Here is a 23,070-nt window from a genome sequence, read left to right as displayed (position 1 = left end):
TCTAAATATCATTTAAAAGAAAAATTGGACAATAATGAAATTAATATAGTTGAAAAGGTAAATTTTTTTTATTTTATGATTGGTTTGATTTTTTTTTCTTCGGATTAATTCTCGTCGAAGCTCCTGTGAAAAAAAAAGCAAATTATTGTTTAACTTCTTATAAGCTTGGAATATCTGCTACAGACGTACATTAATTTCACTTGTTCGTAAGATCTTAACATTTCTTATCTCCGTTTCAGCGATTGACTTATGCCTATTTGTAAGCATTGTTCAACTAATTGGTTGAAACAAATGAAAATTCAGTAGTAAATTAAAATAAAGCAAAACATAAATATATATATATATATATATATATATATATATATATATATATAAAATTGAAATCTGCTATCGCAAATTTCAAGTTATCATGTGAGAATGTTTTTTTCGATGAATTGTTTAGAGTTAGAAAGCGATATTTGAAACTCAGAATCGAAACGTAGACGTTTTGCTTTGCACGTTGACGGTTGTGATTCAGAATCCAAATGGACACGTTCTGTGTTTGAAGTTGAGTGTTGCGATTGAGAATCTGCAACACACTGCATACGTTTACGCTTTCTTCGTTCCCGTTGTAAAGCTATTTTACGTTCGTGTTTAATTCGATCAACTTCTAATTTTAAATTTTCATCATTCGTTTTTGCTGATTGAAGGTTTTGTTCCGGCCTCTGTTTGCTCTTTCGTTCCTTTTCTTTCTTTCTTTCTTTTTTTCTTTTTGCAAGGCTTCATCGGGAGAAAGCTTAGGACGCCCCATTTATGATTTCTTTAATGCCTACGCAATTTTGAGCTTCAAACCCTCCTAATCAAAACAACATAATGTTCTTTTTACGTTCTCGTTTCCGTTTCTCGGCTCCTAATAACGTAAGCGACGTTCGTTTATAACGTAAGCGACGTGGTATCGTACGATAGAGGATATCGAGTAGAGTGTATCGATGTAAGTCGTAAAGAGAGTTTTTGCAAAAACAAGGTCGAAAACCTCGCTCAAAATTTAAATTTTTACAACTTTGGGAGCCCGTAATTCACGAATCACTCGGAATAGCAACGTAAAACTCGTATCGTTACGTACATTTCGGCAAGTACTATCCAACGATACGAGCAAATGCAATGTAACTCGAATTTGTAAATTTCGAAACCCGATCTCGGATCCTATCGAGACCAGAGTTTCGGTAAAAAGGTCATTCGACTCTATTCATCGAGTCGAGTGTTTAGACGGGTCGCATTCGTCTCAATGTTCAAAGAAGCATACATAATAATAATGCAATACTGATAAAAGCAGATGAAGATGAATATTGGCAATTATGCTTTATTCATTACCTACGCGATTTTGACCTTCAGTTATTCGTTGCCTTCAATTATTCACAACCCGTAGCGAAAACAACTTCATGTTCTCACATGATAATAAAAAATAAAGCATAAAATAACAGTTTAAAATACCACAGAAATAATAATAATAATAATAAAACCAGTGGTAAAATAATGATAGGTTAACATTTATATATGTATATAAAACTCTAACGTACGTGGCTCAGAAATCGCGCTTATTACTAATTATCGAATGGCAACAGCCAAATATAAATAAAATACCGTACAAATTTCAGACTGCTTCATTCTGTGAACATTTTTAAAGTTGTACTGAATCTAACAATTTGCTTAGCTAATTAATGAAGCTGTAAAATATTATTAGATGTGTTCTGGATGTAAAATATTATTATTAGATGTGTTCATCATGTCACTAAAAAGGACATCAATTAGAGAAAGGAAGATATAAAAGAAATCAGGAAATAGGCTTCAAATAAAAGTTTCAATGAAGTGCAAATATAGGCTTCACCCCTGCCATATAATTAATCGTGGTAAGACATAAGATTCATGTACGGTTTCTAGCCAAGGACGTCAAAATCGCGGCAATCGTCCAAAAACTCTCTAAAAGTCTGCAATCCTGGGTGTATAGCAGAAATGCTAATATAAAGTTGCAATAAAAAATTGTCAAAATTATATTTGGCGAGAAATCGCTCCAAATTTTTTCAATTTTGGCGCCGTACATTATTTTTAAGTCTAGCTATAATCGTTATGACTTGCCAAAGGAAATCGGTATTCATATTCTTTAAAAAAGTTATTTTATAATAAATGCTTTTTATATTATCGTAAGAATAGAAAAATTAGCTTTTTAATGATATAAAATTCTTTTCCGTAGAATTTTTCATTTAATTTTAATTATATTTTTAATTCGATTTGATACATTATGTTAAACAATGTTTTTAAATGCTTTGATGGAACTCAAATTCTCCATCAAAATAATCAAGTACTTGCTTTTGCCAATTATTCAATCCATAGTAGGATTTTCACTTCTACTTTTATTTAATATTACGCTGTGTTATTTGCATTAAACTGTTTTAATCGAATTCATGTATTTTAGTCTGTATTAGAATTCATGTAGGGGTCTTTACCCTCAGAAGCTACTGCACCCCCTTTCCGTGGTAACGCGGACACGACATCATCATCATCATCATTAGAATTCATGTATTTAATCTTATCAAATTACAAAGTGAAATGCTGTTTTTTAAGGAATGCCTCCATATTAATAATTTAATAGCCTTAGGCAAACAAACTGTTCGTCAAAGGCGGATAGTTAATTTTAATATGTTTAAATTATTTTTTAAATTAATAATAATTGAAAGAAATAGTGTGAAATAGGTTTTATTGAAATTGTAAAATTTTGGATTTGAAGATGGCATTAAAATATTTCTGGTAGGATAATTTGCTCTAAAGTTACAGGAAATAAACCATTAAGTTCTAATTTGGACAATTTCTAATTAATTGAATATTTAATTAATCTTTATACTTTCTCTTAATCTTATTCTTTCTTTTGTCATAACGAATAAATGTTCAAAAATTTAAAAAATCGGCTCCTACATACCTACACTGACTTTTATTGATATTAAGATGGGAATCTTATTTGGTTATTTCAAACAGAGTGAAGACGATCTCCGAAACTGTCGCAAAGATTTAATGTTGTATTCAAGAAATCAAAATCTATTATCGAGTTTTGCCTGCTAGGGATATAATAATACGAATATTCCAAAATTTATGAAAAAAATTATTCATTTGCAATATATCTAAATTTTACATCTGTTCTGATAATTATATTGACTTTAGCAATTACTGTCGCTTCTGCGGAAAGTGCTGTCCCAAGATTAAAATATTAATTTTAAAAAAATGCTTAGGATTTAGCATTAGCCGAGAACAATTTGTATCTTTGGTCATTTCATTCGTTAGATCCAAACCAATTACATGATAAAGGTGTTATCGACGCATTCGCTATAAAATTGGTAAGAAAGTGAAATAAATATCATATATTGTACACTTATTCTAATATTTGCACAAAATATTCTATTTAATAATTTATTAAAGTAATTATATTTGCCATTTGATTTATAACGAATATTTGTGTAATTAAATGACAATTTTATAAAAGTTATTTATTTTCATTACCATATATTATTAAGTCTTTTCTAGATCAATGCGCAAAAAAAAAAAAAAATGTATTAGTAAATATCGAAATGTAATTGATTATGATTTTGTTGCATAAAATTTGCAGCGTATTTCTCCAAATAACTTTGCGCCGGGTCGAGATTATTTTGCATCATTGGTATTTCATCCATTTTCACAAACCAGCTTATACAGGAGCGAATCGCAAAATTTATTTTGATTTTTGATTTTTAAAAATTTTAATTGCTTATAAAACGAATTGAGGTTTGATTTTTTATATTTAAATATTCATTTATACAACTCATTGTAGCATAATTTAAAAAAAAAAATGTAATTCGCTGCGATTTAGGGAGTATTAGAAAAGTTTATTGATATATGTTGCACAAAGTTTTAAAAAAATGTAACGCTTCTCAATTTAAATCTAGAAAGTCGGAAGAAAAGACTATCAACATAATAAAATACAGATTTTATTTTCTTATACTTTAAATCTTGGCATGTAAAACGTATACTATAATCCTTGTGTGAAACAGCTACAAAGATATAGAAGGTGTTTCATTCGTTAAACTTGCATTCATAATTTTGGTGATATCTTTTTACGACAAATTATTTATTTTCACAATTATATTTTTCTTATTGATCATTCTAATAAATAACAAAAATGCTAAAATGCGCACAAAAAAAATCATTTTTTAAAATTTAAAATCTATTTTTATTATTCTTGTTTATTACGAACTAAATTCTGCTCAACAGATGAAAAAACTCGAAAATAAAAGCAATTTATCAATACCGCTGCCTGGCTTCTGTGAATGTTACCGTAATGATAAATGTATGTCGATTGATACATTTCACTTACAGCTGCCTATAAAACATTCTGTGGGCTAAAGGAGATGCTGTATAATGGAGAGATGAGAAGCTGGTCACTTGACACAATCAACAATTTATTACCCAATGCGGCAATCTTTTCCCGAAGAAAAGATTCCTTGTTGGGAATACAAGACTTTTCCTCGCACTTCTCTTATTCCCTCTGAAAAGAAAAAGGGGGGTGCAAATCCTTCAGTACACAATGTTGCGATTTACCGCCTATCTGCGACCTTCCATTCACCCTCCCATTGTCGGCCCTGTTGTCACCTCCTCTGCGCGGCGGGCACACAAGAGGGACTTTCTGGAGGAAATTAGGTTCTCTACTCGACCCCCTTGCTGCCGCGGGCGGTTATTTGCAGATTAGCTGCGATTCAATAACTGCCTCGATCCCTCCCATCGGGAGACCGGAGATTTTCAGAGAGAGGATAAAAACAAGAAAGAGAGGAGAAAAAAGGGGGTGGCCAACAAAGAGACATCAACCACAGCGACAGTTTAGCAGAGATAATCGCCCCTTTCTGCTGCTGCTGTTGACTCGCGTCTGATTTCTACTAGCACTCCATTACGGCAGAGAATTTCACGCTGTTCAGGTGAATGAATGAAGTGGATTATTCATCATTTCAAGGTATTTTTACACAATGTTTTGGGAATACAAAAAAGCCTGCTATATTTTCAGCAATACGAAAATCTATCGATATATAACGCGATTAGTAACTGTAAATTATAGAATCAGAACTAAAACAAAAGATTTACTCACTATTTTGTCATCTTTTGCGCTAGACTACGTTGAACTTAACGGAATATAATATATATAAGATGCACGCATATTTTCTTCCTTACAGTTATTAAAAAATCAAAACTTTTCATTATTGCTATTTGTGAAACAGGCTTTTCCTCACAGATTTAATCTAAAATAGAGTCTTAAGATTTATGGACACGATTCATTGTTGACTGCATGCTTTTATGAAGTAATAAGATCATAATGAAAAATGCCAAAATACCGTTCCAATGAATATTATATTGTCTTCACTTTAAAAATTCTTTCCGTGTTATTATTTTAAACCTTTCATTGTTAAAATATTGATTATTTTATAATTCTAACATATAAAATAATTCTAATATATAAAATTAAAAAAAATTTAAACCGAAATTGTAGTGCTCCAGCTTAAAAGTAGAACTAATTATCGGATCCTTTTAGCAATCATATAAAATATGTTAGCTCTTGATATAAAATATTTTCCATACATATAGTTGATAAAAAAAAAAAAAGGCTAGAAAATTGACTTAGCATTTCGATGAATTTATTTGCCGAAGCAAATTTAAATCTTTCAACTTCATTTTATTTTAAGCACAAAATATCAAGATCCCACAAAAACGTTTTTTGAATTCTGCAATCCATTTAGAGGTTAAACTTTATTTGGGACCCAATGCAATTCATAATTCTGAATATAATCTTCATTTGTGTCATCCTGTATTTCTACTTATTTGTTTGTATTTGCCTTAAGTACGTATATGTTTCTATATGTATCCGATTTCGTGTTTATATTTCATTATTTCTGTTTCAGTAACTCTAAAGGAAACAAATATTCTGCTACACCATCAAAACTTGGGATGAAAAAAAAAAAAAAAAAAAAAAAAACCTGTAAATTTTTTTAAAATACGAATATCGGTGAAGGATATTTATTTATATCCTGTCAAAGATATTATGACAGGATATAAATTATATTAATTCTCTTCCTCGGGTTAGGGTAAAAGAATTCATCAACAGGCTTTTAAATTTATTATTCCTTTGAAAACGTGAAATTATACCAATATTTAAAATGCTAGATATTTTGACGTTAAATTGGCCTTCTTTACTACATAGTACTTTAAAACTATAAAAAAAATTCTTTATACGCTGTAGATTGTCTTAAAAGTGCATTTTTATTCCTAAGAAACTGTAGAATCTGAGTATTTCCGAAATCAAAATATTCAAATTAGAAATTGTTTGACGTTGAAGCCACTTCATTTTTATTTCCTATTTTTAAATGCTATAGGGTTATATTTATTTAACGCAATCGATAATCCTTAATCAAAACATTATAATCTAGCATTTCTCTCCATTTTTAAAACTTTCAATTTTCAGGATAGAAAATAAACAATTTTTCTACATCATTGAATATATTTCTCTTTCGAATATATTTTTATTTCTTCATTGAAGAAATAAAAATATTGTAAAGGAAAAAGAAAAAAAGAGAGAAAAAAACGAAAATTAATTTTATTTTCAGCAATTTTTCTCTCTCTCTCTCTGGTATAACAGTAAGATTTTTTCGTTCTAAAGGAAAATATGCCGAAACATTTTCCTTCATCGGATAGATATGTTAGCATGAATCATTAAGCCCAAACAGGTTTTTGCACCTGTAATAAAGACTATTAAAAAGAAAAACGACCTGAAATATATGAAGATTGTTTCTGTTTAATAACTTCTGTTTTGTCATTTCGACTAAGTCTTATTTCTAGCATTTGACTGCCATTTGGAGAAGATTTCCATAAATAATGATTGAATAACGGTTGCTTCGGAACCAAGCGTAGATTTTAATTTTAATTGGAAGTATTTAACAATAAGGAAAAAGTATTGAGACAATTTATACTTGCATGAAACACATTAAATGCACTGACGACTTGGTGTATTTTAAAGAGGGAAAAGGATATAATGCAATATCTCAACGAAATTCAATATTCAGTATCACGTTTCACTTTCTATGACTATGGCGTGAGATTCTACTGCCATGGCGATACTTGCTGCGACAGCAGAACGATTCAAACAATTTTATTATTGGCAATATTGGCTCCTTTCACTTTTTCGTATAGGAACTATACAAAGAGAAAGTGTTGTAATCAACAAAAGATTCGAATTCGAGATTTTCACGAATATCCACGTTACAGGTCTCTATGAGAAGAGGAAAAAAGCATTTTTGGAATACCGTCGGCCTGCGAACACAATAATTCAAAAATACTTTGAGCTAGACGTGTGAGATTTGGCATGAGATCTTTATGCTAAATTTTTAAGTTTCTATCAAATTTTGAATGAAATCCATTATAAGGAAATCTGTCTATCTGGCCGTCCGTGTGAATACAATAGCTACAAAGTGTAAAAGATTATATAAACAAAATTTGGTATACAAGTTTAGCATCTAAAATGTAATTACTTATCTAATTTTAAACCAAATCTTTCAAAGGGCCATATGCCAACGTTTAAATGCAATAACTGGAAAACATAACTTAAAAAATGAAATCTGATATGTGATTTTGTGACTACTCTGTCAAAAATTCTATATTTGGTCTCAATGAGTCATAAAAAAGGCATCCAAAATATAAACTCGATTTTCGGGCACTTTCGTATTAATCGCATGCCAAGGATTACTCTCCCTATATCATATGCTCAATTCAGAGAAAATACAGACTCACCGCAGAGAACAATATTTCATGACTACTGTTCGTCAATGCCATGTAAAATATTCTCGGCCTTAACCAAGGTCTATAACTTTGTGCTTGAGGAAAGGGGATAGCATCTTTTTTAGAAAATCATCGAGGACCCTCGTCCCTGGTTGTTTCCGGATATAGCAGAGTAGCAATAATGTTATTCAATTACAGTATCGGAAATTCAGTGTTCCAGATTCGGAACCTGATTCTATCAAAGATCCACTATTTATATAGACATGATTCAAACTAAATCGAATGTCCAAGGCTAATTATCTTCCCAAGAGGGAAGGGTGTGTGTGCTAAAAGCAAGAAGGTAAAAATGTCAACTGAGATGTCGTTTTTCTTCTGTAACATCTATATAAATCTACGAAATCCGTTCTTCGCGTAATTTTTAAAAAAAAGCAGTTAACAAAAATGAGTCATTGTTATATACCATCCATGTTATAAAAATTTTTTAGTCAATAAAGGGTTTCTCGTCAGACTTCAGTTGATCTTATATTCCACATGTCACAGAATATAGCAGATTTTTTCCTCTGGCCTAGGTTTTATTCAATTGAATAGAAATGGGAGGGGGGAGGCACTGCAGAAGCTTGAACTTCAGTTATGGATGCCAAACGGCGGATAAACGTTATTTGAGACACGTTTCCACTCTCCCAGAGGGTACCGATCCGAGATCTCTAATTATAGGTTCCTTATTCAGTCCTGCACTAGCAGTAGAAACGCGATTGTGCGCCTGACGGGTGTTCAATAAAAATCAGGCTAATTTTAAAAAGGGCATAGCCTGTAGTATCGTATTACTTCAGTGGGTAAACGGACCCACGGATATTCCAGGAGAAGGGGTTCTACTTGCTGTCCCAGAGGGATATAAAGAAATCCCTAACACACTGTAAATATCGTTAAAGCTGGTAAATTTAGATACATATAAAAATCATATGGACTGAAAAAAATTTTGTAATAAGACTATAATTACAAAATATTTCAAAAAAAATTGAGATATATAACATTTTATTGTGATTTAATGCAATTTTGGTTAGCGTTATTATCTAGTTTATATAAATGCCTACATTTAGGATTTTCTTATAATAGTAACTCTCATATTCTAGAAAAGTGACTTAATAAAATAAAATTTAAGATAAAAGAAATAATGCATGTGAATTCAAGAAAAATTTGTGAAATTATGGTTTTGTTCTTTATTTTAATAAGATTATTATTATCGTATATTATATTTAGTACAAAACGATAAGATTATTAATCGCCATATTCAAGAAAATTAATTTCTTTTTAAATTTTGTTTTTTATGAGCAGTAAACTACAAACCAAGAATTCTAAAAATTCTCTATGTAGTCAAAAAGATATACAATTATTGTCAGAACTTCCTGTTACCATATGCATAAGGAAAAGAAAAAGTCAATGGAAAAATGACTCAATTTATTATTTTATTTAAATTTATTTTTAGTAAATATGCTCAATTGTGTGTTTTAATACTTTTAAAAAAATCGATCATTAGACAATTAAAAAAAAATAACTTTAAATAATCAGCCATCAACCAAGAAAGGCATAATATCGTATTTAGAAACAATTTTTGTGACTAACATTTAAGCTAAAAAAGAATTTAAAATATTTTTATGTCTATGATATTTCTTTAACAGTATCCTAATAAAATGGCTTTAAGGATTTCACTAATAAGTAAATTTTAAAAGTTTATATAAAGCAAAACCCAAGGAATAAATGATCGCCATTAAAAACAAAATGTTTTTTTTAATGGAATATGACAGCCAAAGTACTGTTTTAATAAGTCCCAAATACTAATTGCATCTTTTTCTTCTTGTAGAAGAATCGAATTACATACAGAATAACCAATAAAAGGAAAACAAAAGCACCCAATAACAAATTAAATTTCAAATATTCATGCTTATAAATTCATTCAAATACTCCTTTGCCCTGATTCTAATGTATTAAATTCGATATAAGTTCCTTATATATATATATATATATATATATATATATATATATATATATATATATATATATATATATATATATATATATATATATATATATATATATATATATATATATATATATATATATTATGAACATGCTTCGATTCAGCTATGTTATTGGATTAGTTACAATTTAATCCCTTTCAGCTTAAAATTAAAATTGTCATTTTAGATGAAATGATATTGCATTAAAGAGTTGCAAGTCATACAATAGTTCGGGTTTCTCGTTTATCAAATCTAAATTTTAAAATTATTTCCTAAAGAAAGATTCAATCGAATTACTTTTCGCAACAAGTCATTTCTGGGGGCAGACCTGGTTATCGCTATAAAAAAATTATGAATTACTCTCATAAATTACCATATATCTGAACATATTTAAGCAACATAAGTGAAGTCGTATACTAAAGAAATAAGTTGGTAACCGGATGTTTTTTATTCTCCAAAGTAGTGGACGTCATCTACCTGAAAGCGACAAAAGAAAGATCCACATATCCTTGAACATCTTTCAAAATTGTCTTGAAATGAGGCGTCATTTTAGAAAAGGAAAACTTGAACGATCTGAAAGCACACATCTACCTTCTAAATCTTTACGCCGATGTGTCTCGCTCCGTTTGTAACAAACTTCCCCATCTGATCAGATTCTTTTGGCAGATAACGAGATTTTCCTCACGGTTCCACCGGGCGGCTTATCCTTTGAGAAGTGTTAAACACTAATCCGTCTGATACTTTTAGGGGACCGACACAATGTGCGGGGAGCCTCGGTATTCAACTTGTAAGCTGCTTCTCTTATGTTCGGTGGCGACAGACATATGCCACCCAAAGGGGAGTCGGCCCTAATCATATGTTTGCTACCTTTGGTACCAAGTATTCGGTGGTTGAGAGACCAGGAAATTCTCTTTGTTGAGAATGAAAAGCATTATTAGTGTTTTAGATGCTTCGCGGCTCATGTATTCCTTTGTATTCTTTGTACCACTTCAGATTGAAGCGAACTAATTTGAAAGGAAAAATATAAGGAGAATAGGATTTAGATCAAATTTTTTACGACCAAAATGGAAAACCGTTTATTAGCTATTAAGAATGTCATTCAAAGCAAAATTGAGTGACGTGATTATTTTGAAAAGGTGATACGATCAGGTAGAACCGAAATCATTTAAACAATTTTTTAAAAAACATAAGCAAATAAACTTTGAATGTTTCTCAAAACTTTATAAAGTTTATTTTCTTGCTAATTTTATCTTGAATAACTCCTTATGTATAAGAGTAAATTTCTTTGAGAGATTAAGTTTGCCTTTGAAGAATTATAAAATCAAAAGTCTCTGTGTATTATTGAAATCGACTTTTTAACATATTTTTTTAGAAATCGTGTGGATTTATGAGCCTATAAGCCTTATTATTATATGCATTTCTATGAATTACATTGATCGAAACTGATACATATAATTTTTGCCAAAATAAATAATTAGAAAATAAAGAAAAATAATTAAAAACTTTTAATGGAAAGAAATTGGACCTGTTATTTCGCACTCTTACATATGTTAGGCTGTACAATTCTTTATTCTATTTTTTTTAAAGTAAAAATCTATGCAATGTTTTTTTTTATTTTATTTTATTTATTTATTTTTTTACGATTTTTGTTATATAAAGTTAATTAATTTAAAACAGAAAATATATTCCAGATAAAAAAAATCTAAAATTATAAAAGTTAAGATATTTTAAATATCTAGAATTTAATTTTCTCTAATATCTTAGACACAACAAATAACCTTTATGCTGATCACATTTTTTTACATGCATTATTATTACATTGCCTATCCTTCCATTATTACTATTTTTAAACTGTTTCCACACTTAAAGCATAAAATATTTACCTATTTTTTACGATTTCATTCGAAGTTTTTTAAATGATAAAAACTGAAAAAGTATTTTTTTTTTTTTACTATTTATTTAAAAAACATTGTATATTAATTATTTCATAATAAACTATATAAAAAACTCAATGGCGGTTGCTCTAAAGAGGTTTTGCTTTTGAGGTTTTGATATTATTTCTTTAAACTGATTTATTCATAAAGCATATAAATTCCTTAAATTAATTTTTAGAAATCTTATAGGGTGCCTCTAAAAACTGTTTTTTATTTGATATATATAATTATTTCGGTGCTGATCCTTAAATGAAATGTCAGTCACATGTTATTTTCTTTTTACTTTTTCATATACGAAGTGTAGAGAAAGTATTAAAGTCATCAAAAAACTCGAACTCGATATTTTCATTTATCCTCAAGTTTTAAACCTCCCTGCGTTGGAACAATATACTTTTGGCATTTCATCTGCCTGTCTGTCTGTGACACAGATAACTCCAAAACGCTTTAAGTAAACTAATTTGGTATACGGTTTTTTGCACCAAATTTGTTGATTTCTATGAACTTTCGTATAAATACATTCAGCGGAAATCCGGTTGTCCGAATAAAAGTAATGCAGTATCTACAAAATGAACTTGATGGATTAATTTTGGCACACAGATTTAACATCTAAAGTGTAGATAGCGATCAAATTTGGAACAAAATCCGTCAAAGGGAGGACTTTGCATTGCTCTATATTTTCACAAGAATATAAACGCGATATCTCAGAAACAGCATGACCTTAATATATGAAATTTAGCATGTAACGTAATTCCAATTCAAAGCTAGATTTCAATCAATTCTAATCGCGTCTAAAACACAAATTCGATTTTACTTACGAGTGTTTGCTGCTAAATGCCCAAGGATTAATTACCAAAAAAATCGCTAATGCCATGTAAGGCAATCGACTAAAGTCTGCAGTTTCAACTTACATCTTTCTTACTAAAGTCTGCAGTTTCAACTTACATCTTTCTTACTAAAGTCTGCATGAGAGGGGAACAACACCTTTATCAGACAGTATGCAAGAAAGACCACTCAGCTAGTTACTCATTGCTTTTAATCGATGTTTTCTTTATGCCATTAGTGCTTCAGCAGAAAAAAAGAAACTAAAATATAGACAATGCAAAGATACTTTGGTGTCAAAAAATATTTTAATTTATGTTATGACTCCAAAATAGTTTTTTTAGATATATATTTACTTTGCGCTTTATTAAAAAGAAGGCAGAAAACCTTTTGTGTGTGTGTGTGTGTGTGTTTGAATCAGAGAAATGATCAAAATATTATTTATGAGAAGCCGTTTCCGTATTTTTAGATAAAGTTATTAAATAAGCTATTGAAAATATTAAATTAATACAATTATATTGTAATAATTTGGGAGCTACAAATTAATTTACTAGATCATATTGGATATTGAAATATTCTTAATTAAAAAGGATTAAGAAATTATCTCCTCCTCTCCCCCCCCCCCCCGGCATAAAAACATAGAAACACCCTTTCGAGATCTAAATACGCTTAGAAACTTTCATCAGAAGGGAATATCTAATTAATATCAGCATTCCATTCGGAATAATAGTCTTACCGTTCTTTAAACAATCAATGCGAATTGCGTAATTCTTAAAAATTTTCCATTTATTACTTGGTAAGATTAAAACACTTCACAAATATAAATTGAATATTATGTGAAAATTATTATTATTATTATTATTATTTGTAAATAAGTCTTCAGAATAGATAATTTTAATATTAATTACTTTGAATTAAATGAGTAAAATAACTATGCATGACAGAATTTGACTTCAAAATACTTACAAGTTAGAAAATTTTAAAACACCTGCGTCATCATATATGATGCATGAAAGAAAATAGAATAATAATTGATGCATTTGAAATGGAGATAGATGATTTATCACAGCTAGAACTATCACAACCCCCGATAGATGTCTATCAGGGATCGGGGGTTAAAACATTTGATGAAACATTGCAAACAGTATTGACAGCTTAAACATGGATAGTTCAGATACATATTAGAGATAGAATACAGATATGTAGGCTTGGAAAATTATCACTATTTGATGAAATTATTTTTGAACTGGAAATCTTGAATTTCTGACAGAAGGGATGAAAGGCTTGTAAGTAATCACTGTTTTGGAAATATCAAATTATTTATCTGATGTCCATTGCATTTCATGCATGCATTAAGAAACGATCAGTTTGTCGCATTTTTAATATCATTGTCTAATTTTGCGAAATGAATGCTTAAATATTATTGCATTATAAAAATCTTTCAGTTTTTTTTCAAAAAATATTTTATATTTTATTTAATCTATAAAATTACTGTAACGGATTTATTATAATCTCTATTAATAATATTGGAATATATGTCGGTGTACGTGTTTTTGTGTGTGTGCATTTTATTGGGCAGGCAGACAGAATTAAAACTAAAATATTTCTCAACTTATTTTAGACGGGAATACCCATCACAGAGCTTTTATTTCTTAATTTTAATTCGAATATTAATTAATTAATTATAGGCTCAAAGTTTGATGGTTTTTCTCGATAACTTCCAAAACTGTTTTAGCTCAGACATGCTTCTTACACCATTTGGAAATTTAATAAATTATCTTTTACATAATATTGATTTAGTTGCTATTCATCCCCCCCCCACACACTAAATTGAAAGAAAGAAAATATTTTTAAGGGTATTTTACAATATTTTACTTTGCTGTTATGATATATAAATGTGTTTGTTGTTACTGCAAATTTTTATGGAGTTTTTCATTTGCTGATGATATTCAAGGTACAAATATTCGGTTTATTATAGATTACTATTCATCGCATTATTTTACTAAGCATTTCTTTTTAATTTTGAAGTAATTACAGGTATGGATGAATTTCAAAAGAACGTAAAAATGGAAATGTTTCATAGTTTGTGCAATTATGGTCGTTATTGCCATTTTGTCTAATACTTCGTAGAGAGCTAACGTCACCTTTATCTATGAACTGTTGAATTCTTAAGTGCATTTGCATTAAATTTTTAATTAAATAAATAACCAAAAATTCTCAAAGGAGATTTTTTAAAAAAAAATGTCGAATAAATTTGGTATTATGCAAAAGATTCCGATGGCGAATGATTTCACTTATTCTCACTCGCATATTTTATGATCATTTGTCGATTTCTTAAATATTGCTAGCTAGCATTCAACTATTCCATGTTCAGTTTAAAGATGAGATAAGAGAAAGAGGAAAGTAGCAGATGCGTTATTGAACAAATATTCTAAAATAGTACCAAGTGCCTGTCGTCTATCAAAGTACTTTGTTGACTGTGAAAACTAAGTTATAAATAAAAATTTTATTGGACTGTTTCACTCGCAATAATTCAGGCGTATCAACGGGTCGTTAAAAGTGATTAAATTTTAAAAAAATGATGTATGCATTATTATCAAATAACTAATAGTACATTGATGTAGTTATGAAAGAAAATCATGAATTAAGCTTACAGAGCATAAACAATAGCTCATTTTTTGTGAGTATAAAGTAATATCTAAAGTGCAAAAGGAGAGATAGAAGACTTGGAAAAGAATACAAATTCTTGAATTAAGTTCATAATTTGGAGCAAATTTAGACTCATTGTTTTTCAGTTTAATCTGAGCTGAAGTTAAATGTTATATAGTTTAATTCATTTTCATTTATTCATTGCATTTATCAAACTGCAATCATGATTCATGAAAAATAAAATAGGTGCATTTGGCATGCATATTCTTGATTGTGCCGTTGATTTTTTTTTAACGTAGTCTTGACTTTACATTCAATAGAAAGATTTTACATTTAAGTTTCAATTTATTGCAAATGAAAATTAAGACAAAAGTAAACCACTTCTTGGGTAAATATTGAAAATCAAAACATAGTTATATAAATTCTATATGTACGGATTTAACAATCATATAGCAATCTATTTTCTTTTTCACATTTTAGGCATTTGAATCAAGTGCAGTATTTACTTATGAATCTAAAATATTTATTTTATGATGACTTAGTTTATAATAGAGATGGGATGTTTCGGTTCAATTTCTGATGATAATATTTTAGAAAAAATATGCCACACAAGCCTCAACACTTTGTGCCACTCAGGTTAAGATAGGAATATTTAATCTTTCGATTGTAAATTGGGGTGGGTTTTTTTGTTCATTATTTACTATTTTTTATTTTAACGTTTCTGTCTCGTTTACTCCTTACTTTCTTCTAATTAATGATTTGCTGTTCATGCTATAATTTTTGCATACTACATTTGACAACACTAGAGAACCATGCAAGTGTTTTACTAATTATCATCCAAATGATTTACATGTTGACAACTCCAGCAGTATTTATTAAGATAATATAGCTTTCCTATTAAGATTTAGCTCTGAATTTTTCATAGAAGAAATAGAAATCCCAATGAAATTGAGGCACGAAACTCTGGCTATCATTTTCATATATCCGTATTCATGAAAATGCAAATTAAAATGGTAGTATATGAAATATTAGACCGAAATTGTAATTAGTGTAAAGTTGGAATGACTTCATATAATTATATAAAATACTTATGACGCATTAACCTGTTTATAATTCAAACACACTAGGTGCACCTGATGTATGTCCACATGTAAAGTCGTCAATATGATTGAAATTTCATTGGAAGAAAAAGATCTGCGAAATTTAACAGTTAGTTGTTTATCAATGAATTCAAATGAGCTTTTTATATATTTGTGTATATAAATATGCTAATAAAAGTGCCCCCCTTTTCAGGACAATTTTAAAAAATAAAATATGTCTAACGGTCATTTCATAAAGTGCAGTAGCTGTGCATTTTGCATACAAGAAGTGATAACGAGGACAATTTTCTATTTTCTTCTCAATATTCTTTTTACGCATTTAAATACTGAAAGAACTTTCAACAAGGAAATCTCATCGTGTATTTCTTTCCATAACAATTCTATTCAGCCTTTCTAGTAAGATATTAATTTATATCTGAAACAATCCAAACGAAAATAGAAAAAACATTAAATTTCATTTGAAGCACAGCATTTGCTGTATACAAACGCCATATGAGTGCAATTTGCTGCATCACCTTTAATTACAAAGCAGCCGCGCGACGCTGATTGAAATGGATTGCCTAAACGTTGTTATTCTGACTTTTATTATTCAAATAATGCTTTTCCACGGCGATAACCAACACAAAAAACAACCTACCAATTAGAGCCCGCGGAAGGAACGGTTCCTCCGAGACCGGCATTTGCAGCGAACCGACCACTTGCCACTTTATTTTTAATCCTAATACTCCCTTAATTAGACCGGTTGACAGGCCAGAGAGGTAGGGTGGGTGTGTATTCGTCGTTTAGATTTGCCTAATTGCCCGGAACGTTCAAACGATGGACGACAGAACTGTCGTAGAACACGTGGCGCGAGTAGGGGGGTCGGAAATTCACGATCCCGTGAAAAACGATCGGTTCCCATACTAATCCTGTTCCGGTGCACGAAAACCAGGAAATTCTTAATTGCTCTGGGCTACTGGGAGGTCACGTGTTTGGGATTTAGGGGCACAGTGGGTTGTTGAAAGACCTGTGGGAAACGGGATCGTTCGATTTTGTCTCTCCTCTGCAACAGTGAGTTTCTATTGTCCAGAGTTGATTTATATTGGCATGTAGATAAGGGTATTTAATTATTGATCTCATAAAAGGTACGAGTAATAATGCGATCCAGTGGATTCGAGTGATAATAAACAATATTTCGCGTGATAAAATAAAATATTTGATTCTTTATGTTATTCTGTTAATCCGGATTAAATAAATTTCAGTTGCATCGTGGCGTAAAATCTATGGTAGTGAGTAGAGGTTCTGGATTGAACCAGGTCTTCGAGAAGCAAATCAAATCTCAATCCGGGGGGCTTTTAAATACGTGAAATGTAATTATGGATATTTTCCTGCATTATATTCATATCAAGGCTCAATAAATTGCTGCAAAAATCTTTCTTGTTTTTATTTTTGAGATAAGTCGTTTAGAAGCTATGCTAAAACTTCATATTATATATATATATATATATATATATATATATATATATATATATATATATATATATATATATAATCATACTTAGCTTGCAGCAAAAATAATGAAGGCAAGAAAATTATAAATGTTGATTGAATGCCATGTAAGGGCAGCAATAAGAATAAAAAGAATAAAAGTAAATTTTAGAAATTAGAAAAATTAATAATAATGCGTAACTGATAATAAATTAAACTGAAACCTTTTATAAGTGAAGGAAACATAAAGAGCTTTTACTGAGATAAGAATATGATGGTGAGATTCAGCTGATATTTCAAGCATACAGTATATCAAAAAAAAAACAAGAACTTATTAATAGAAAACTTCTCAGCAAGTTTGAAAACGATCTTATAATTCCATATCTAATACAGAAGACAATTAAATACGGATTTTTAAAAATTGTCGAAATATATATTAAATAGTATTATTTTATTAGCTAGCATTGCTCTAGAGTTGTCATTACTTTGCATGAAATAAAATACAAAGAATATGTAGCAGATAATAAAGCTAACGAAAGAAACTGAAAAACAGGTATTCTGGAATTGTTTTGTATGATTTTATTTCGAGTGATTTGCAATAAAAACAGAAATTTCTAAGATATCCCCCTTATCATGTGTATTCAGTGAATGGGTTTAACTATTAACTTTTAAAACGATTTCAATTATCAATAAATATTTAAGTCCAGTGAAGCGTGATCAAATCGATAGACATTAGATATAATTTTTTGATGCATAATATATTGGATGATGAGCGGCTATTATATTAATGAAGTTCTTTCGGATATATCTATAAAGAGACAATTCCAAAGAAGAAAATGTGTATTTTTTTTTAATTGCTGAGGAATGAGAAGAACTTTTCGTGCTGTTTGTTTAAGTTTTCGATAAATTATAATCATACCAAAATTATCAAATTTAGTTAGATTTAAGAATAATACAAAGATAATGAACATAAAAATTTATTAAACTCTGCCTTTAATTAAAATGTATGTGTACCAACGATGCTATTAGTCTCAATTGAGAAAAGCTTATAGCACAAATTTTCACAATAAATTGTGCTTTAAAAATACAGAACAAAATCATAAAAGGCCTAAATCTATTATTTTAAGTGTTATCTTCCATGATATTATGGTATTTAGTATTAAAAGCTTGAAAGACAAAATGTGGTATGTTCTTGAATAAAATAAATTGCGCAGTTAAATTTTTATAGTATTAGAATTTAAAATAATAAAATTTGATTATTTCCATGGATAAAATATAAAAATACTGTTAATGTTTAGCACAGTATGGAACTTAGTAATAATTCATACTGCATTAATCACATATATTTAGAAGATATATATTATCAAAATAATTTTAAAAATTTTATAGCATATGAAAAATATTTTATGAAAATATTGCGTTTGTCTAGGCATAAAAGCTATTATTATTTACTATCAGAATTATTACAAGCATTTCATAACATTTAAAAGTCTTACTACGACAAATTTTTATGGAAATGCCCTAAAAATTTATTTTGATTATTTTCTGTCATTTATTAGTTAATGATCGGCTACATATTAAAATCAGTTCATAAGCTGTATGAAAAGCTCCATGTTTTTCATGTATCTAATTTCAAAAATTGCATTTTAGCATTGTACTACAGTTTGAAATATCGAAATCAAATCATTGTTAAATAGCATGTAAATAAAAACATCTTTAGAGACATGACTTATGCTGAAAAACTATTGAAATTATTCGTATTAAAGGAAAAGAAAATTAAAATAGGAATAGGAATAGGAAGATGTCCTAAAGAATTAATAAATTCATTTTTTCCCTGTTATACTAATTAGCATATATTTTCTGAAATGAGGATTTACTTAAATGGGACGATGTGAATCATATTGATATATCATGCTGACAAACGTACATCACTTAAATTATATACAAAATTAAGCTACTGAATCTGATGCATTCATAACATTTAATATATGTATTTATATATTGTATTTTATTCATTTCTTATTCTATTCTGCTATTTCTTTTTATAAAATTTGTGATGAAATTTTAATTTTAAATAAAAGTGCTTTAAAAATTATTTAATGAAAAAATGATTGAAAAGCATTAAACCGTTGTATTATTTTGATAATTTTTTTTAATATAGGCACTCTTAAATAATTGTTTGGAGGATACAAGTCAGCTCTATACTGAAATGAATATTAATTTTCTGTTGATAAAGTCAAATGCGGTATTTTTACTGCAAGCGAATCAACATACTATTCATACAATATTGTATAATCATTCATCAAAATATTGAAAATTCTATTTTATTGCCATTTCAAACCTTAATACATTAAATTATTCTTTGGTTATATAATCAAAGCCATAAAATAAAACTCAAAGTTATGAACTCTCTACAGAATTAATTATTTTAGTTGATTGTTAGAAAGCATATTAGATGCCATTCAATTAGATAAATCGTGAACTAGAAATTAAATAATCTGTGATTGTTAAATCGACAATTTATAAGACAGACTGCTAAATATAATATCAATTAATTTTAATAAATTAATTAATTGCATTGCTGTCATACTGAATTAAAAAATATCTATGATTAAAAAAGCAAAAAAAAAAAAAAAAAAAAAAAAAAATCATTTACCATTTTATTTCATTATCTTGGAAAAAATAAAGTTTATAATTTGAATGATGAATTGAATTTAAATATTTTTGCATTGGTTAAAATTCTAACAATGATGTTAAATTAAAAATCAATGCATTTTGTAACATATTCATATGAATTTAATCATCCAAATTAACGATTGAATTCATAATAATTTTAATAAAATTAAAATTTATTGGTTTAGTTCATTTTTATTAATATTATTAGTTTTATATTTGCATTATATCAGCAATTCAACATTTAGATTTGCATTATTCAGCAATTTTAACATAGCATTGCATTAACAGCAACTTTAAAATATATTAATCCGTTTAGTTTTGCGTTAATAGATTTGAAACTTGTTTCCGACAAAGAATTCTCTTTGAAATTCCCACGAACATCAATGAGTACAAGGATATTAAATAGGTGAATATTTTATAGAAACGTTAAAAACTGAGAATATTTTATACATCGTTGTAACTGTTAACATATATGTTTTTATTTATACATAGAAAATCATAGCATGATTTGTCATTTTTATCCTACTCAAATATTACATTCACAAAATAAGCTACTATTTTATCTGTGAAACTAATGAAAAAAAAAATCATTTTTCCCTTCCTAGTAACGAAGCATGACGGGTGAAAAAAAGATTTCACATAAAGAATTCATAATTACATTCCATGTTTTGTTTGTAGATATTAGAACCAATAGAACTAAATTTTCTACATTTTTTTTTCTTTCTAATAAATGAAACATATGCTCTAAAATTTGTTTTCTTAAATGAAATAATGTGCATCAGCGACTTCTCACCCATCTTCTTATCCATTTCCTCTCACCTAATATCCAAGTCAACGTAAACAAAAACTATTAACTAAACTAACTAAATGAACTAAAATGACCCTATTAAATATCTTAATACCTAAAAAAGCATAAATTATATTTGCTTGAACTTACTCGAATTTTCCCTGGTATGGTCATCGATTTCCTCTGCCGTCCTGAATATTTTGGCGTGGGGGTGATTGGACTCCCCCTGCTGACCTTCGGCCGAGTGGGCATTGGGAGAGGATGGAGATGGACTCCTCCTCTTCTTTTTCCATGTCTTGAGACCTAGGATAGCGTCTATGGAGTGAAGGGGCGGCAAGTCTGTCTTCCTTTCCTCTGAGGAGCTTTTGTTTACTTTCGCCATGTGACTGTTTCGGCATCCGTTGGCCTCTGGATAGGTCAGAGTGGCCAATGGAGATCGATCCAGATTCATTTCGACTTGCATATTGGTTGCGAGATGTGATTCGGATTCAGCGTTGGCCACTCTCTTATTGTGAAATCTATTTGCCAATAATGTTTTGTGAAATTGTCACAGAAGTTTGCAACTCGATTTTTTTTTCGGCAGCTTATTTTAATTTTTTTTAACTTTCTGAGCCATTTAGGATTTGTTTTACAACACGAAACGATTGTCGATAGTAAATTTTTCAGTCAGTTTGATTTTTAATCTCTTGAATTCTGAAATAACTGACTCGTTACTTCCTGTTCATTCAAAAATTTGCGTACATCAAAGCGATGCATTTCTTAAGATGCCAAGCATAATATTCGCAACCTTGTTTAACAGCCCATGTATTGAAGAATATTTATGTCAGTCTCTAATAATGACAGAGAAAGTGCATTGTCATAAATGAATGGCCTTCAGCATGGCACTGAGTTTATCATGTGGAAATTACATCTTTCTTTCGACTTCTCCAGTTGTAATAACATGACTTTTCAACATTGCCGAACTTTATTCTTGTTCAAATACTTGGCATTTAAAAAGAGAACCGGTTCCCTAGAATTAGAATCTGCAAGAATCGATGTATGCGTCTCAATCGCACTAATTGCCCGGGGCAAACATAAGCAAGCACCCTCTTGCGCCGAGAATGAATGGCTGGATCACAGATGCGGAAAAGGGAATGACCGCCTCGGGCAATGAGTTCCTCTTGATAGAGTCCTAGGCTTAGCTCCAGTCCAGATCCATCGCTCCAAGTCACCTCCCATTGGTCCGGCGATGTATGAAGTGGCGATAGAAGCCAATCAGAGAGCAGGGAGGCGTTCACTACGTACGCAGCGCGTTGATGGAGGGTAAAGCATTGTTGGAGTAAATTGGGGAACTGAGTTGGATGATGGTTTAACCGCCGGGAGGCTTGGTCTCTACCATGAACATATTGACGTTCTGACAATGCGCTATTACGTAATAATGGCATTATGGAGTCGTTTAAGGGCAGCGGGGAAGGGATTGCAGTGGACGCAATTTATGTGTGATTTTGGGAAATAAATTGCTTTCGGGGCTCGCTATTAAAATTGCAATTATTTATCCCGCAACATCATTTTTTTTTCAAACTCGATTTTTATCTTGATTCCGATAAATGAGTTTAAATAAATTGTTTACCGTAGACTATTAGAATGGCTTTCAGCCAGATATGAACTGCATAAATTTATGCAAATGAAAATACCTCTGAATTTTAATAGCATAAATTAACTTTAACGAAATGTTAAATAAACAACAAATTACCTCTAAGTGTAAAAACAGGCAATCAACTTAAAAATGGGACATTAACTCGATGCTAAACACATTTTCTCAAGAATTC

At 29.7% G+C, this 23,070-nt stretch overlaps 1 protein-coding gene across 1 annotated transcript in view; it reads right to left on the bottom strand.

Moving 5' to 3' along the window:
• Positions 1-22,386, bottom strand: part of LOC129961549 (retinal homeobox protein Rx1-like) — a 29,525-nt gene extending 7,139 nt beyond the window's left edge. The window contains exon 1 of the mRNA XM_056075033.1: positions 21,413-22,386. Coding sequence (XP_055931008.1) covers positions 21,413-21,725 — 313 coding nt within the window. The 5' untranslated portion in view covers positions 21,726-22,386. The remainder of the gene's footprint in view (positions 1-21,412) is intronic.
• Between the last annotated feature and the right edge of the window lie 684 nt (positions 22,387-23,070).

This window comes from Argiope bruennichi, chromosome 2, assembly GCF_947563725.1.
Source record: "Argiope bruennichi chromosome 2, qqArgBrue1.1, whole genome shotgun sequence".
In the NCBI taxonomy this organism is placed as follows: Eukaryota; Metazoa; Arthropoda; class Arachnida; order Araneae; family Araneidae; genus Argiope; species Argiope bruennichi.
Note: the sequence above shows the minus strand (reverse complement) of the source record. Positions and strands in the feature narration are given on the sequence as shown.